Source organism: Choloepus didactylus, chromosome 21 (genome assembly GCF_015220235.1).
Source record: "Choloepus didactylus isolate mChoDid1 chromosome 21, mChoDid1.pri, whole genome shotgun sequence".
Lineage (NCBI taxonomy): Eukaryota > Metazoa > Chordata > Mammalia > Pilosa > Megalonychidae > Choloepus > Choloepus didactylus.
In genome coordinates this window covers 11,161,241-11,177,203 of record NC_051327.1, presented here as the reverse complement: position 1 = coordinate 11,177,203, position 15,963 = coordinate 11,161,241, and the positions used below count along the sequence as shown (strand labels likewise).

General features: G+C 44.2%; 1 protein-coding gene across 1 annotated transcript in view; it reads right to left on the bottom strand.

Moving 5' to 3' along the window:
• Positions 1-714: 714 nt before the first annotated feature.
• Positions 715-15,963, bottom strand: part of LOC119518137 (merlin-like) — a 56,884-nt gene continuing 41,635 nt past the window's right edge. Inside the window, exons 7-15 of the mRNA XM_037815193.1 lie at positions 15,204-15,279; positions 13,483-13,620; positions 11,140-11,214; positions 10,303-10,416; positions 8,322-8,444; positions 6,693-6,910; positions 4,419-4,521; positions 1,675-1,805; positions 715-868 (exon numbers count right to left, since the gene is read on the bottom strand). Of these exons, the coding sequence (XP_037671121.1) occupies positions 715-868; positions 1,675-1,805; positions 4,419-4,521; positions 6,693-6,910; positions 8,322-8,444; positions 10,303-10,416; positions 11,140-11,214; positions 13,483-13,620; positions 15,204-15,279 (1,132 nt within the window). The remainder of the gene's footprint in view (positions 869-1,674; positions 1,806-4,418; positions 4,522-6,692; positions 6,911-8,321; positions 8,445-10,302; positions 10,417-11,139; positions 11,215-13,482; positions 13,621-15,203; positions 15,280-15,963) is intronic.

The following is a 15,963-nucleotide window of genomic DNA, read 5'->3' as shown; positions in this document are numbered from 1 at the left end:
TAAAGAGAGAATGAAAGGACAGAAGGATGGATGGAAGGAAGGAAGGAGGGAGGGAAGGAAAGGAAGGAAGGAAGGGTAAAGGTGGCAAAATGTTAAAATTGGTGGCTCTGGATATCTGCGAGTGGGGGGTGTCACAGTTCTCTGTGCGGGTTTGTATTATTTTTGCAACCATTCTGTACTTTTGAAGTTATTTCAAAATAAAATGTGTGAAGAAACAAAAAAGAACTTATCCCTGCGGTTTTTGCTTTGAAGTAAAAATAGTTAAAGGATGTTACCACTGTATAAATAAAATTGGCGATGTTACCAAATCAAGCAAAAACAGCTAGGAAATCTTCTCCAGATATGAAGCGTCTAACCCGAAATCCTCATGAAACTCAGTCTAGGGTCCCTTTAAGGAAGGTGGACATCTTCCCGAGCAGTGGAGCAAGTCATGACGACAGGACACCCGGGAAGAAGCTGTAGCTTAGATCTTTAAAGCTGAGATCTTACACCCACTCCGGCACCCGGCGATGTTTGATTTTAACAGCCTCTTAGGACAACTTGCGGGAAAACCAAGGGGAGGATTTGAAAACAGGCAAAGGAGATGAAGGAGCGGATTGGAAGACTCAACTGAGAGAAGACAGGTGGGCTGTGAGTCTAGCGGCTCCTTCTTGCTGTACCTGGTGTCCCCCCAGAACCTGCCGTATGAGCTGACCCTGACTTTTCTGCACATACCTATCCTCCTGGGCTGGGGTCCAGCCTCCCGGGGACTTGCTTCCAGCTAGAGAACTGCCCCATTTTTTTGTCCTCGTGTTTCATGGCGTGGATCTCAGCTTTAAGCTCTTTTAATCGGTCTTCAAACATTTTGCTTTTCTCCACATAATCTAGCCTAGAGTAAACCACAGAGGGCAAATGAACAGGCTCTCATACTCAAACGTTTTTGAAGCAAACCATTTTATATCCTTTTACGTTTGACATCATGACCCAGTACCCATATTTGTACAAATATAATTGAAATAAAAGTTTTTCCAAGAAAAAGCATCCTTACTACATGCATTGTACTCTAATCTTTTCTATCCCACCTGCCTTTTTTATTTTTTATTTTTTTTTTACTTTTTTAATGCTGGGCATGACCTGCAGTTTGAAAACGCTGCTCTACACAGCATTGTCCCAGATCACAAGCAGCTCACTGCACCAGCAAAAGCTTTGAGAAGGATTGTGGATTTTCCATGGTTCTTTTTCTTCAGAAGTGATACTTTCATGATTTGACATTTATCCTTGTTTGTGTGTAGCAGGGATCCTTGGTGTGGCAGAATTTAATTTTATTTCCTTATTTTTATGTAAGTGTATATTTTAATTTTTAGGTGGGGAAATTGCCGTTTAATATGCTATCAGACCCTTTCACTTCTAATAGTGGATACATAAAGTCAGGATTCTGGAAAGGACCTCACTGATGAACACTTTAGGGAAGAGTCAAATTATGGCCCCTGAACCAGCAGCATCAGTATCACCTGGCAGTTCGCTGGAAACATAAATTCTCAGGACGCAGCCCAGGCCATCGGAATCAGAGCCTCTGGGGGTGCAGCCTGGCACTCTGTGCTTTAGAAAGCCCTCCAGGTGATTCTGCCACCTGCTTATGTTTGGGAACCACATGCTTTTGGTTGTGAGGGTATGTGAGGGCCATTTGATCATTACCAGACTCTGGAACCAGACAGCAGGGGGTTGGGTGCTGCAACCGTAGGCAGCTTACTGACCTCCCCGTGCCTCTTCTTTATCTTCTGGGTAAGGATGGCGTCTCCTCGCAGGGTTGTTGGAGGGTCGGTGAGCTGACACAAGTAAGAACAGTGCCAGATTCACAGCAAGTGTGCATGGATATTAGCAAATTGTCACATGAGCACCATTTTTCTTGGAAAAGGAAATTTTTGTTTGTTTGTTTGAAAAAGCTGACTCTGCCCCAAATTCCTCGGATATTGCTGAGAAAGAAGGCTATGAGAAGAATCAAATCTGCACAGTGCAGGGGGAACAATGACACCCTTTTCCTTTTGCAGTTCAGAGTTGTCACCCCAGCTGTCAGGGGTCATCAGAGACCCCGGAGCAGCAGGCCCTGTGTCTCTATCACATTACTCAGGTTTAGTTTTTGTTCTTTTGTTTGTTTTCCATGTTAACCAGTTATTTTGTTTCTGTATTTGTTGACCATGTATTGTGATTTCTCTCCCACTAGAGAGGAAACACAAGGCAGTGCCTAGTATGCAGTAGGTGCTCAACAACTGTGCCTTGAGTGTGAGAAGGAAAAGTACCAGAGCTTCCAAGGGAAGCTTACCATGGATTGATGACATCAGGCCTCGTATGAGGCAGTCTTCAGAAGGAATGATATCGAAAACATTTTAGCGGCCGCTAAAGCATGGCCACTGGCCAATCACAAAAACCATCCTAATTTAAGAAAGGAATACATCTGGACTCCAGCACTTGGACTAGTTCTTGTGCCCCGGGATGCAGACCAGTCCACAGCAAGGCACTTCCAACCTACAACTCCACTCTCTGCTGAGCTCAATTTGCTAATCTACAAAACGAGGGTGGGAATAATACAAGGGATTTGTAATTCAGGAGATGACTGAATGTATGACTGAGTTCTGTGGACATTTGGGAGGTGGTGTTGCCAACAGGTGGACAGCAGACTTAGAGCTAGATAGAGCTGGACTCCAGGCCTCAAACTGCTGTGTAACCTGGGACAGTCAACACCCCTAGCCTCAGTTTCCCTAAGTGTCAAGAAGGAGTAATCCCCACCTGCTCACAGAGCTTTTCTGAGGATTAAATGACAGTTTTTTGTTTTTTTTTTTTTTGAGAAGGAAAAGAGGGTTTATTTATGCCTGCGGGAGACAGGGGAAGCTTTCCCAAACCTTCCTCCAACAGCATCTTAATAAAGACCATCATGCAGGGTCTAATTGCTACTGCTCCTCTATCCCTCCCCACTCCATTGTCTAACAGTCACACAAAGGAAGATCTGGAATCCTAAGCCGTGAACCTGGAGACTCATTCCCGCCATGCATATTCACTTAAATCCAGGCATTTTTAGACCAGTCTAGCCCAACAGACAAACCATATAGTTAGTGTTTGGAATTCTTCCTGATGCAAGATCCCAGACTTCAGAGGACAATTCCTAAGGGTCCCAATAGACCAGGGTGGCTTTTGAAAGCTCTACCTCTCTCTTTCGATCTCCAAAGACAGTCTCTTTAAGTCTAGATCACCTGAGTCCAACTTCACAGATTCCTTTTCAAATCCAATTTCTTCAGTATTGTTTGGAGATGGAAGTTGGTGAGGATAATTATACAAAGGCTAAAAAGAGAATGAATTAAAAAAAAAAAAAAACAATTTTAGTTCAGCTAACAGTGGAACTTTACCTATATTCACTCAACCTCCTTTTGGTGTGAGAAGATTTCTGGTCTTCAGAAATTCAATGGTCTCCTCTATAAAATACAGAAGAAAGAGCATGGATTCTAGACTCAGACAAACCTCACTTTAATCCAAGCTTTTCCAATTAACAGCTGTGTGACCTTGGTCAAATCACTTAACGTCTCTGAGCCTTTATTTCCTCTACAGTAATATGGAGCCAATAATGTAAGGAAAGCTGGAACCTCTCACAAAGCACATGTACAATTATTTGTTATGCGATATGATCAAGGTCACAGAACAAGCTGTCAGCAGGGTGACTGGGCATCTTTTTGCTCGGGGGCAGAACACAGGACTGAGGATCTGGGCTCCAATACAGACTTGTCCTGGCACCCAGGCAAGGTTATTACTCTCTTGTTATGTCCAGATTCCTCACTTTTTAAATAGAGGGAATACCTTTTCTATCTTACAAGGTGAGGTTTAAGTGATATCGCTACCTAACAGAGTATCAAATCAGATACATCAAGTCTCCAAAACTGTTCTGAGAACAATGATGATAGACACTCTATTCTAAAGAGAAATGCCAACATCCACACAGAACACATCTACCCAGGGCACCATCTACCCAGGGCACCATCTATGCAGGATGTGCTAATGAGGAGATTAAATTCTGAAGGTGCTTGTATAACTTTGTGTCCCCAGGAGTTTAAAGGACTTGGACACTGATGCCTGACTCTTGTCTGGAAAATTCTGAAGGCAAAAAGCTGAGGGCAGAGAGAACTACAGCAGAACCAGATACTCTCCTGGCAGGGATGGAGCCAGGGTGGATGTGCCCATGGACTAGAGGGGACACTGAGAAAGGTAGTGGATCCAAACCATCTACAAAGGACCCCAGCCAAGAGCTAGCTACCTCAACTGCCAAGCAGGAGCAGAAAAGGTTGTAGCCTGCTGCCAGCTGAGGGGGCTTGCATGAGGGAGCCATGCACTGGAGTCCCATGGGGGCGGTCAGCCAAAGCGTAAGCCCCAGGTCCATGTCAGAATAACAAACCCACAGGCTGGGAACTCTGCGTCACATCTCGGAGACTTTGCCTGGCTCTTCTTTCAGCTTCTCTGGACTTTTGCAGATCTTGTCTCAGAAGTTCAGCTTCTTTGGATCTGTTCAAAGAGAATATTCTGAAATGAAGCAGCAACACGGCCTGACACTTCCTGTTCAGAGAGTGCCTTATCCCGGGCTCGCTGGCCTGTGCCCACTCTGAACAGGGCCACGTCCTGTCATCCTGACGTGGAACACTGATCTGCAAAGGGTGATGTGGGAGGAAGAATTATTACCCCAATTTAGACACATTCTTAATCTTAATCCACCTTCCTGTGGGTGAATCCATTATAACCTGATCTCTTTAAGAGGTTGGTTTTAGTTAGAGGGTGGTCCAACCTAATGAGGTTGGGCCTAAATCCTGATTACTGGAGGCCTTAAAAAGAGAACGCAGAAGACAAAGGAGAGGACATGGCCATGTGATACGAGACACAGATACAAGCCAAGGAACCCCAAAGATTGCCAACAGCCAGCACCAGAATGTTATAGACTTTGGGAAAAGCATCCACACTTACTGATGCCTCGATTTTAGACTTCTCCTAACCTCAAAACGATGAGCCCATACATTCCCACTGTTTAAGCCAACCCATTGTGTGGTGTTTGTGATGGCAGCCAAGGCAGAAGGAAGATGAGCATCAACTGCCCGTGCCTCCAGTGAGGAGCCAGCCAACTGGACCTGCCACTCGCCCCAGGCTGGGCCTCCCTTTTTCTCCAACTCTTCCCATTTCCCCTGTATGAGTTTCCAATTGCTGCTGTAACAAATTACCAAAAACGTAGTGGCTTAGTTTTACAACACAGAATTTATCGTCTTAGAGTTCTGGAAGTGAGAAGTCCAAAATGGGTCTCACTGGGCTAAAGTCAAGGTGTCCACAGGGCTGCCTTCCTCCTGGAAACTGTAGGGGAGAATCCATTTCCTGCCTTTTCCAACTATGAGAGGTCACCCTCATTCCTTGGCTCACGGCCCCTTCCTCCATGTTCAAAACCAGCAATACTGGGTCCTTCTCATGCTGCCATCTCCCTGGTTTTGCCTTTTCTTCCTCCCTCTTCCACTTTTAAGGAAACTTGTGATTATATTGGACCTACCCAGATAATCCCAATTAATCTATTTTAGGGTCAACTGATTAGCAACCTTAATTCCATCTGTATCCTTAATTCCCTTTTGCCATGTAATCTAACACATTTAAGGTTCTGGGGATTTGGGCTTGGACATCTTTGTGGGGGGGGGGGAGACATTACTCTGATTGGGACCCCCAGGCTCTCAAGCTCTCATGCCCAGGTAACTTTCCTCTCTCATCCTTTAGAGACTAATGCTTCTCAATGTTGCATTCATATTAACACTGCTAAGGAATGTGTACCATGAGGATTACAATGGTGGGGCCTGAAAGTTCCAACCCAACTGGTTGGAGGATGATGCCTATATCATGTTCCGTCTCCAACCACTTCTCAGATAAACATCTGAAAAAAGGGCAATTTAGGATTCAGGAAAACCCACCTACACTAGGAAAAGAGCAGCAGTAGCAACTCATGACCTCAGGGAAATGGGTTAATCTTAAGAATCAAATACCAATTTATTCAATTACAAGGGTGTCACACAAAGTCAAGAATGGCAAAAGCCTGGGAATGACTCCAAATTTAAAGCATCTAAAGAGACAAGGCAACTAAATGCAATGTGTGACCATGGTTTGGATCCCAGACCAGGGGAGGTAAAAATAAACTAAAAACATTACTGGCTCATCTTACAAAATATGAATATGGGTCATGGATTAGATGACAGTATTCTATCAATGTTAAATTTCCTGATTGTGATCACTGAAATGTGGTTCTATTAGAGAATGTCCTTAGGAAATACATTCAGACACTTTGAGAGCAAAGGAGGTATAGCAACTTACTCAAATGTTCAGAAAAATATGCACTGTGCATAAACACACACAGAGAGAAAGAAGGATAAGCAAATGGGGCAAAAATATACAGAAGTTCTTTGTACTATTCTTGCAACTTTTCTTTAAATTTGAAATTATATCAAAAGTAAAAGTGCATCACAATATTTGGATCAACTTTCTACGGCCAAGGCAGATAGGAACCTCCGCTCACAGATGTTGCCCTCGCCCCCTACATGAGATGGGCTACAGACTATCTCCACCTTCAGGAATTCTGAGCCTCCACCCTCCTTTCTGGAGCTCAGCTGCAGGTGACTATGCCACCCCGGGGCTGGCAGGCCTCCGTCACCCATCACCTGCGGTCAGACTCCTTGACCAGGTTCATCACCACACTCTCGGCTTCCTGCAGTTTCTGCTCCACCAGCCCCTTCTCCTCCTTGGTTTTCAAAGCCGTGAGCTCCAGGAGCTGCTGCTTCTGCTCCGCCTCGGCCACGCTCTGCGCCAGCAGCTCGGCCTCTTCCTGGGCAATCTGAGCCTTCTCTGCCAACAGCTCCACGGCCTCTTGGGAGTGAAGCTGGGGGGACAGTGGGCCTAGTGAGTTTCTGGAGGGTCCCAGGCAATAGGGCACAGGACAACTAGGTGGATAATGCTCTAGAGGGGATGTCCCCAAGCAGAAGGACTTTCTCCACCATGTGGTTCCAGAGGTGTGGCCCATAACCTGCTGCAGCAGGGGCACCTGGGAACTTGATGGAAATGCACACTCTCAGGCCCCACTGCAGGCCTACTGAATCAGAAATTCTAGGGGTGCAGCCCAGGAATCTGTGTCTGGGTATTCAGATGCACATTCTAGGATGAGAACCACAGCTCCACTGAAAGGGGCTGTGTTAAAGGGCAATGAAGTTGGGGCTTCTTTTCTGTCTTGCTTCTTTTAAGAGAAGGGAAGGCCCAAAATAGTCAAACTTCTATATAATCTTTACTGTTAATAATGATTGGGTGAAGCAGGAAGAGGGATGAAGAAGAGGGAAAGAAGGAGGTGTGGGGAGAGGAGCACTTATTTTTCCCTCCTTCTAGAAGCTTCCATCAGAGAGGAGGGAATTCCCATGCAATCCCAGAGCAAAGCATTGGAGTAACATATCCAGCCTTCCTCAAGCCTTCCCAAGTGGGATGAGGGACCACATGATGGGTGAATTTAGGAGGAGGAGCCAGGGTTGGACCCTCGCTGGGTGCCCTCTCTTTCAGACCTGTCTGCTCTTAGACAGGTGCGTCCCTTGTGGGCTCACACAGGTGTCGGTTTGCCTGACCAAGGCTGACGGTGTCCGGAGAGGCTGGTAGCCCAGGAAGAATTGATGAGCCCTAGCTACAGCTCCTCTCGGGTGTGAAGCTGATGTTTAATCCCCAGGTCTATCTCTTAATTAATTCCAAATTGGAGGCCAAAAGAAGAAAGACTATATTGGACACATAATACCCCATTAGGAGGTGAAGAGGATGACTGAAAAGTAGTATTGGCAATTCCTCATTGGAAGAGATAGAGGATGCAGAGCATCTGAATCTGCATTCATGCCTCATAACAAGGGAGAAGAGAGTGGAGAAGTTGGGGGTGGGGAGCATGGGGGTGCTGAGCACGTCAGGCCTGATGTATTGGTCATCATTTTCCATGGCTTTGTGTGTATGGTAAAATATACATAACATAAAATTTACCACTTTAATCATTTTAAAGTGTACAAATTCAGTGGCACAACGTTGTGCAAGCATCACCACGATCAAGTTCAAGAAATTTTCATGACCCCAAAATAAAACCTTGTCCCCATTAAGCAGTCACTCTCCATTCCTCCCACCCAGGTCCCAGGCAGACACTAATCTACTTTCTATGAATTTGCCCATTCTGGACATTTCATATGAATGGAATCATATAGTATGTGGCCTTTCGTGTCTGGCTTCTTTCATTTAACACAATGTTTTTAAGGTTCATCCATGTTGCCACTCACCAAGGCCTCGTCGGTCTGCTGGGTTTCGGCCTCCACCTGGAAGAGCTGTCTCTCCAGTTGGTCCCGGGCTCTCTCTGCCTCTTCACGGAGCTGCTTCTCGAGGACAAACCTCTGATGCTCCAGCTGCCAAAGCAGTGAGGAGAAGGGCCTTCTGGAACTCGTCCCCACTACACCTCTGGCTCAGGAGCGGAGCTGATCTGGTTAAAGCTCAGCAGCTGGGCTCCCTGCTCAAAAGGGTGTGGCATCCTGTTCTGTGCAGCAAAGGCCCCTGCACACATGCCTGCTGTCAGGAATTCTGGTGACTGTTATGGTTTGAGTTGTATCTCCCAAAAAGACATGTTCAAGGCCTAGCCCCTGGTCCTGTGACCTTATTTGGAAATAGGGCCTTTGAAGATGTCAGGAGTCAAGATGAGGCCAAAGTAGATTAGGGTGGGCTAATCCTACAAGAAAAGGAGAACTGGATACAGATGGACAGAGGAGATGCCATGTGGCAGCTGAAACAGAGAACATCATGGATCGTCAGCAAGCCACTGCCGAGAGCCTGGAGACAGGCATGGAACAGAGTCTTCCCTACAGACTTCAGAAGGAGCATGGCCCTGCCAACTTCTAGCCTCCAAAAATGTAAGACAGTAAAATGCTGTTATCTTGAGCTACCCTGTTGGTGGCACTCTGTTCTTGTGGCCCTGGGACACTAAGACATGTGCTGTCTTGGGAACAGAGTGCAGAACAAGCCTCCCTGCCCGTCTGCACCAGAGCCAGCCTCCACCCAAGCCTCAGCCTCCCTGCTGGTCAAATGTGCCTATCACAGTGGGCTGCAGTGGGGCTCAGATGTGACCAAGGATGTGGACATGCTGATGTCCCATGGCAAGGCCAGGCCTCTGTCCTGGTCATGGCCACATTGCCCTGTGCGTGATTGCACATGTGTTCCTTCCACAGGCTGAGGCTGTTAGGACAGGAGCTTCCCTTCTTTGTAGCCCAGAAAGCAACTGATAAGTCAACGATGATTACTGAATGTCCGCTTGAACCAGACAACCATGCCATTTCCTAATAGGCTATGGAAATCTAACTCCCTAGTATGTATGTGTTGGGTTTTGAAACTGTCAAAAGCATGCTTATTTAATCTAAGCTGGTAAATACCTGCAAAAAGGAGGCTGCTCATTTTAACAGTCACTTTGGAACTAAAAGCTACTACAGTGTTAAAGTTGTTCAAAGGTAAAAAATCCAGAGAGTCAGGAAAAACATTTTAAATTCAGAACCTTCACTTGACATCAATTAATAAGGAACCATTATTATCCCCAACCCAGCAACGTATCGTCTTTCCATAATTATCTGAAACACTTTTTACAAACTTTGACATTCATGCAACTTTAAAAGTTTAAAATTCTATACAAGCTTCCATACTAAAACAGTTTTGACAGGATGAGTCTTTATCTCTTTACTTTAGGTGGAAGGGGACACGAAAGAGGAAACAACAGAACATAATTAAGTTTAATCTTACCTGGGACCTTCTCTCAAGATCAAATCATCATCTTTGCGGAGTTCAGATGCTTGTAAATTTCATTTTCTTATCACCACAGACAAAGCCATTTTATGGCACAGCATCCAAATTTAAAAGTATGTTGGGGTCAAATTGATTTGAGTAATGATTTCCTTTTAATTTAAAGATGATTCGCTTCTTAAAGGGAGACCCATATTTCTGATTTCTTATTTTCCTTTTTAAAACAGAAGATTTACATCATTCTGTTTCCACAAGGACATAATGTGTCAGTTTGGGCCAAAAATCATTGTCCAGGGTAGTTTGGATAAGGGAAATATCTTCTAGGTAAGTTACTGGGTTAGATTAGGTTTCTGCACATGAAAATATTTAATATTTCAGAAGACATGTCATTTTTTTAAATCATGACCTCTCCTTCAGGAATAGCAGATGGTATTGATACAAAGCTTAGTGCAAACACCAAGTTTCTAAATAGCATTGACTCACTTTCTTCTGCGCCTTCATTTCTTTGGCCTGTGTTTTCATTTGCTGCATCTCAACAGAATCCACTCTCCTCCTCCTCATAAAGAGATCGTGGTTTCCAATACACAGCTGCAGTATCTGTGAAGTACAAGAGTGTGCAGCTACCCTGGGGCCCACTCCCTGCCTGGGAAATCTACTTACTATCCCAGGCCGACATCAGGGATCCCTGCCAAAGGGCTGCCGGCTGACAGGTAATTCGCCATTTCACACCATATAGTGTCCCCAAAGTGCTCACAGGCTGCTAACATTCGTAAATGTATTTATAGCAAAATTGTTCCCGTTTCCAAGGACCAAAGAATGCCCAATTACAGACTCCTCTCTCTCACATCCCTTTACTATGTCACGAATTCATTGCAGCACTTCCATGTCCTGATTCTAGTTCTCAACAGTAAAAATTGAGTCCATTTCAAAGGTCTGCAAATGACAGGAAGTGGCCCCAAAGCTATCTTGAGAATCTATCCTGAGCAATTTTTTTACCAGATTGTGTCCAAACAAAATCAACAATATGGCTGAATTTTCTCTGCACATTTTGATAATTCAGTACTTGCTGGAAACATGCAGCACACAGCAACTGTGTGCCTCGAGTATTTTCCAGACATCATTTCATCCACCCTAACTGCCCACAAAATACTGCTGGTACTATTCGTCTTTCACAGCTTGAAAATGTGACATTAAATAAGGACTCCGAGACCCAATTCCATTTCAGGGCCCAGAATGTCAGCATGAATGTTTGCTTTAGGATATCACCGCTTTATTTTTGGAAAACAAATTCAATAAGCGAAGGGACAAACATGGGCTTACCAGTTCATTGACCTTCATTTGTGAAGAGAAAAATTTGAAAACTTCAGCTTTTTTGTCAAGTGGTTTAATAGTCACCTGAAGACGAGAAGAAAGGAGGGAGAAAGAAGAGACGAGACATTATAAAATCACTAAAAGTTGCCCAAACCTTTTGACAAATGAAGCTTTGAAAGTGGGTGAGGGAAAGAAATATTTCCTCTGTGTTTGCTGCCAGCACAACAGTCCACTGGGTTCCCACAGGTGGATGCACAGGTTGAACCCTGATCAACACCTGTCGGTCCTCACATCTTCTACTGCAGAGGCCTAGCTCCCAAGACAGCTCCTTCTGGCAATAAAAGGCATTTCCCTCATTGAGACACTGAAATTTTTAATTATGCATGCATAATTAAACTTTGTCTTTTCTGAACTTTGTATCAGAAGGTAAGGAAACCTAAAATAAATCCCATTTTATACAGGCAAAGACCTTTTATTACAGGTTGTATTTTTTTTTTAACATTAACTCCCAAACAACATGTCTCAGAGAAGGACCCCAATCTACATAGCTAAACAGATATGAAGGAATAAACCACTTTCTACATCAATACATCAATAAATGGTTCGATATATCAATAAATGCATCAATAAATCAATAAATGCTTATTGTAGGAAAAAACTTCCTAGATTACCCTACTAGGTGTGAGACATTGTTCTGGAGACTTCAGTTCATGACTTCGGTTTTAACCAGTTCGGCACTGGCATCACATGAGAGTTTGTAAGAAATGCAAATTCTTGGGCCTGACACTGAACCAGAGACTTGGTGGGCCCAGCAATTTGTGTTTCAATACTCTCTAAGTGAGTTTGATGCACACTAAAGTTCGAGAACACTGTGCTAGTTTGCAAGTCAAAATTTCAAGTGAAAACCAGGCATTTAGATAGTGCAAAGCTGAGGGGGGAGAAATGTCAGGAAACCAAATGCAAAGGCTTCTTTCTATAACAAATTTTCTAGAAACCAGATGGCCCTTTTGGGAGACTAAGAGAGACTGAAGTGAAACTATCAAATAGACTGGTTTTAAAGCATTGTGGGAGTTGAAAAAGCCCAGAGCCTGTTTGAAACAGAGTCAGATAAACTAGTTGTATGAACTGGGTGTGCAGCAGGCCCATTTTTGGGGTGTCTGCCCGCCCGTGACCCTTGCATGTCTTCTCTAGAATCTGCCTCTCCATCTCTCCACACACAGGAAGACTCTTGCAGTCACATTTGTGTGCCTGGCTCCAACCCTTGCTAGGAAGACACAATTCTCTCTCTTAGGGGGTTTAGAATCAGAACCGAGAGACAATCATCGATTTTTGCAGCTGGCAGGAGTTATAGACTGCAGGAGCTGTGGGGCAGCCAGTATTCTCTACAAGGATGAATATGCCAAGAGAAAGAAGTTGCTCGGCAGACAAAGATGGGGCAGAGGTATGTTTCCCGGGCTCCCAGCTGCTTTCCTTACTCAGGTTCAGTCCCTCCCTGAGCCCGGTGGCAAGTCTGCCACCATGGGATTCAGCAAGACATCCCTGGATCCCTAAACAACCCACCCTGTGTTCTCCCCCCATCACCCTTTTTTCTTTTCCAAAATCGAGCTCAAACTAGTTTCTATGACTAACAAGCAGAATGTTTTTTGCTAAGACATCTGAACAACTTACATAATCTCATTAAATATCAATTTATTTTTTCGTGAAAAGAAGGTGTAATATCTACTTCATTGGTTGGTGAAGGTCTAAGTGAGTCATGTACAGAAAAGACTTAGTCCAGTGTCTAGCACACTGCAGGGCTCAATAAATTCACCCCTCCAAAGGCCCAGTGGTTTATGGTTTCAGTTTTGAGAGCAAGCTCTGTACTCCTCATAGTCATGAAAAGCAGGAAGGGGAGAAGGCCTGGGGTGGGGGGGGCTCACTTATTTGACCGTTACCCCATCTCTGCTGCAGCCGGCTCATCTGAAACCTGGGCAAGCGCAGAGAGCTCGTCCTGATTGGCAAGGAAATGATGATCAGGTGCCTTTCTGTGATTTCGATGTCTGAAAGTTATATGTTCTTATAAATCTTCCTTCCTTTTCTAGGATAATTCTTCCTGGGCCTTTTAAAACAATCCTTTAAAATGTCAAAGACTGAGTGTTGTTTTCTCCCTAGATTCAAAACAAACTAATAGACAATGCTGAAGATACAGTGGTAAGCAAGATACATCTTTTGCTCTCAAGGATCCCACAAGGTAATGAGATTATATTTTAAAATAATTGCAGGACAGTGGGATAGGTATGGATTTTACTTTAAGATGCTCGAGTAAGTTGTACTCACTCCCAGAAAGTATTACAAAAATCAGACTGTGCCTACTTCTTTCTCTCTGTAGGAAATGTTTCGGATACTGCTCCATTCAAAAGATTTCTTTGGAGAAAACCGGTTATTGATGCTGTAAATGTGAATTCCTTTGGCGTCCACACCAAGTAAAAGATCTGTGTAGTTTTTATTTTGCTGTGAAAGAATAAATCATGGCAAATGTTAAAAATGCAAATTCTACTGAAATATGGAGGCAGAGAAGAGAAATAGTACAGCTTTCCTATTTTACTTCCAGGCAAATAATAGAGATGAATTTTCTTTACATTTTATTTAAGTGTACATGGCCTTATTCCCCCCAATGAAATATTGCATTGAGAGAGTTGGAAATGTTCTTGGAGCAGATGCTTGGGTTTCTAGAACGATCTCTGTCCTCAGAAGCTGTGGAACCAGAACAAAACAGGGTCTGAGCACAGAGTGTGCTGCTCCCAGCTCTGGCCGGGGCCTCGGGGCAAATGAGCCTCCATGGGTCACCTGGGGATGACCTGACACATCTCGGAGAGGGAGAAGCCAACTGGGACCCTCTGCTCATGCCAGGAACTCTGACACCAGGCTGCTCCAAAATTGAGTCTGAACATCCAAAATCTGAACAGCTTCAAAGAAAAATAAACTACCCAAAGGGAACTGTTGTAAAATTTCAAGCTGACTAAAATGTATAATTATCAGTGACACAAGTTTCTGGGTTTTCTTGACAAACCCCTGGCTTGTGCTCTTACTCCTCATCAAACACAGACCCAGCGTCAACATACGACACACCCCAGGACATCAGCTGCCTCCTTCTAGCCACTTCACCAGGAAGGAGGGGGTGTGATGGTTAGAGGGGGTCACAGGGTCAGAAGTCAGGTTCCCAGCCCAGCTCCTGTCAACAACCAGGCTTGGCATCTGACGTCTCATGGCTGATTCTCAGTTTCCCCCTTGGTGGGTGAAGATAACCTCTGACCACCTCACAGAGTTGTGATGATGGCAAGAAACAATGTAGAGCATGTGTTGGTCATAATTTATGAGCCCTTTCAGCCTTTGCAGCACTTGTCCCCACACAAGCACCCAGAGAATGACCCCTATTCAGCACAAAACGTGTGACAATAACACAGCACAGAGATGGGCATTCCATTCCCCACCCCTCAGGGAGAATCACTGGGTCCTTAGATGCTCCATGTCCCTGGAGAAGCCCCCTTTGGCTGGACCTGATCCTCAGGTCACCTGGAATGGCACCGTTCGGGCCTGACACACTTCTTCATTCTAATTCCCTGTCTTAGGAAACCTTATGACCTGCAATCATGAGGGAAAGAGAACTGGGCCTCTTATAGAATCACAGGCAGCTCAGTCTTATGCAAGAAAAAAAAGGCACAAAGGGTCCCTAAAGATGAACACAATGTCCTGTGGGAACCATGTCTTACCAAGGCAGAAAAATGGCCCTAGGACAGCTCTGGTAGGCAGGAAGCCGCACCCAGGGCAGGTGCTAAAGAAGAAAAGGACTTTGGTTTGATTTTACAATTAAACTGTCTTCCCCTTGCACTCTGCTTATCCTAATCTTCTCAGAAAGCAGGTTATTCCCGGAGTTCAATGAAAACAGCTTTCTCCCTTTTCCATGAATTGATCCATACACACATTTCATAAGCAGCTGCTCAAGTCACCCTGGAAAGAGGAACTCAGGAGCCTGTGCAAAAGTACGGGCACCTCAGGGCAGAAGAAAAGCTGAATCAAATGTGAAATGCACTCACGGTGATGGGGAAGTAAGTGATTCCACACATTTCCAAGTCTTGTGCAATTTTCAGATAATTCATCTCAGCTTCATCCCTGCAGAACAAATCAGTGATTATACATGCTGTTCCAACAGTTGAGAACCTCCTCTCCATAATTTTGTTTTAAAGTTCTTGTTTTTCCCTGAATGACATTCATGAAATGTCATGAACTTTGGTAGGGCCTATCTTGGATTTTGTATTAGTTTAATAGGTATAGGGTTTCTGTGTCCACAAGATTTGCAAGTTTTTTTTTTTTTTTAATATTTCAGATAAAGCGAGTCTTCTATGGATGAAAGGAAGTAGAAAGCAACAATGTCACCACAGCTTCATTTATTCACATACCATACAGTACTGTCTTCAACATAGGGCAAACACTTTTTTTTATAGTGTTTAATGATTATTAAATACTAAAGATAAGAAGGAAAACCCCACCAACAGTTTCAGAGCTCTTTGTTATCCCAAACTGCAATCTAGGCAGGCATAACTTTCTAAAGTAAAGAGTTAATGAATTTCTATGGTTCCCCTAAGAGTTTCCGCAGAGCAACAACAATTTCATGGAAATGTCACTACAACTAGAACACAGATGAGGCAGATCTAGCTCAAAACCTGGTTCTACCATTTAATAGCATGAGACCTCAGGAAAGTTCCTTAAACTCACTAAGCCATGGTTTCAACATAATAATAAAAAAAGATGGGATTCATATCTGGGAACAAAAATCACTGTTGAAGGTCTCTTTGG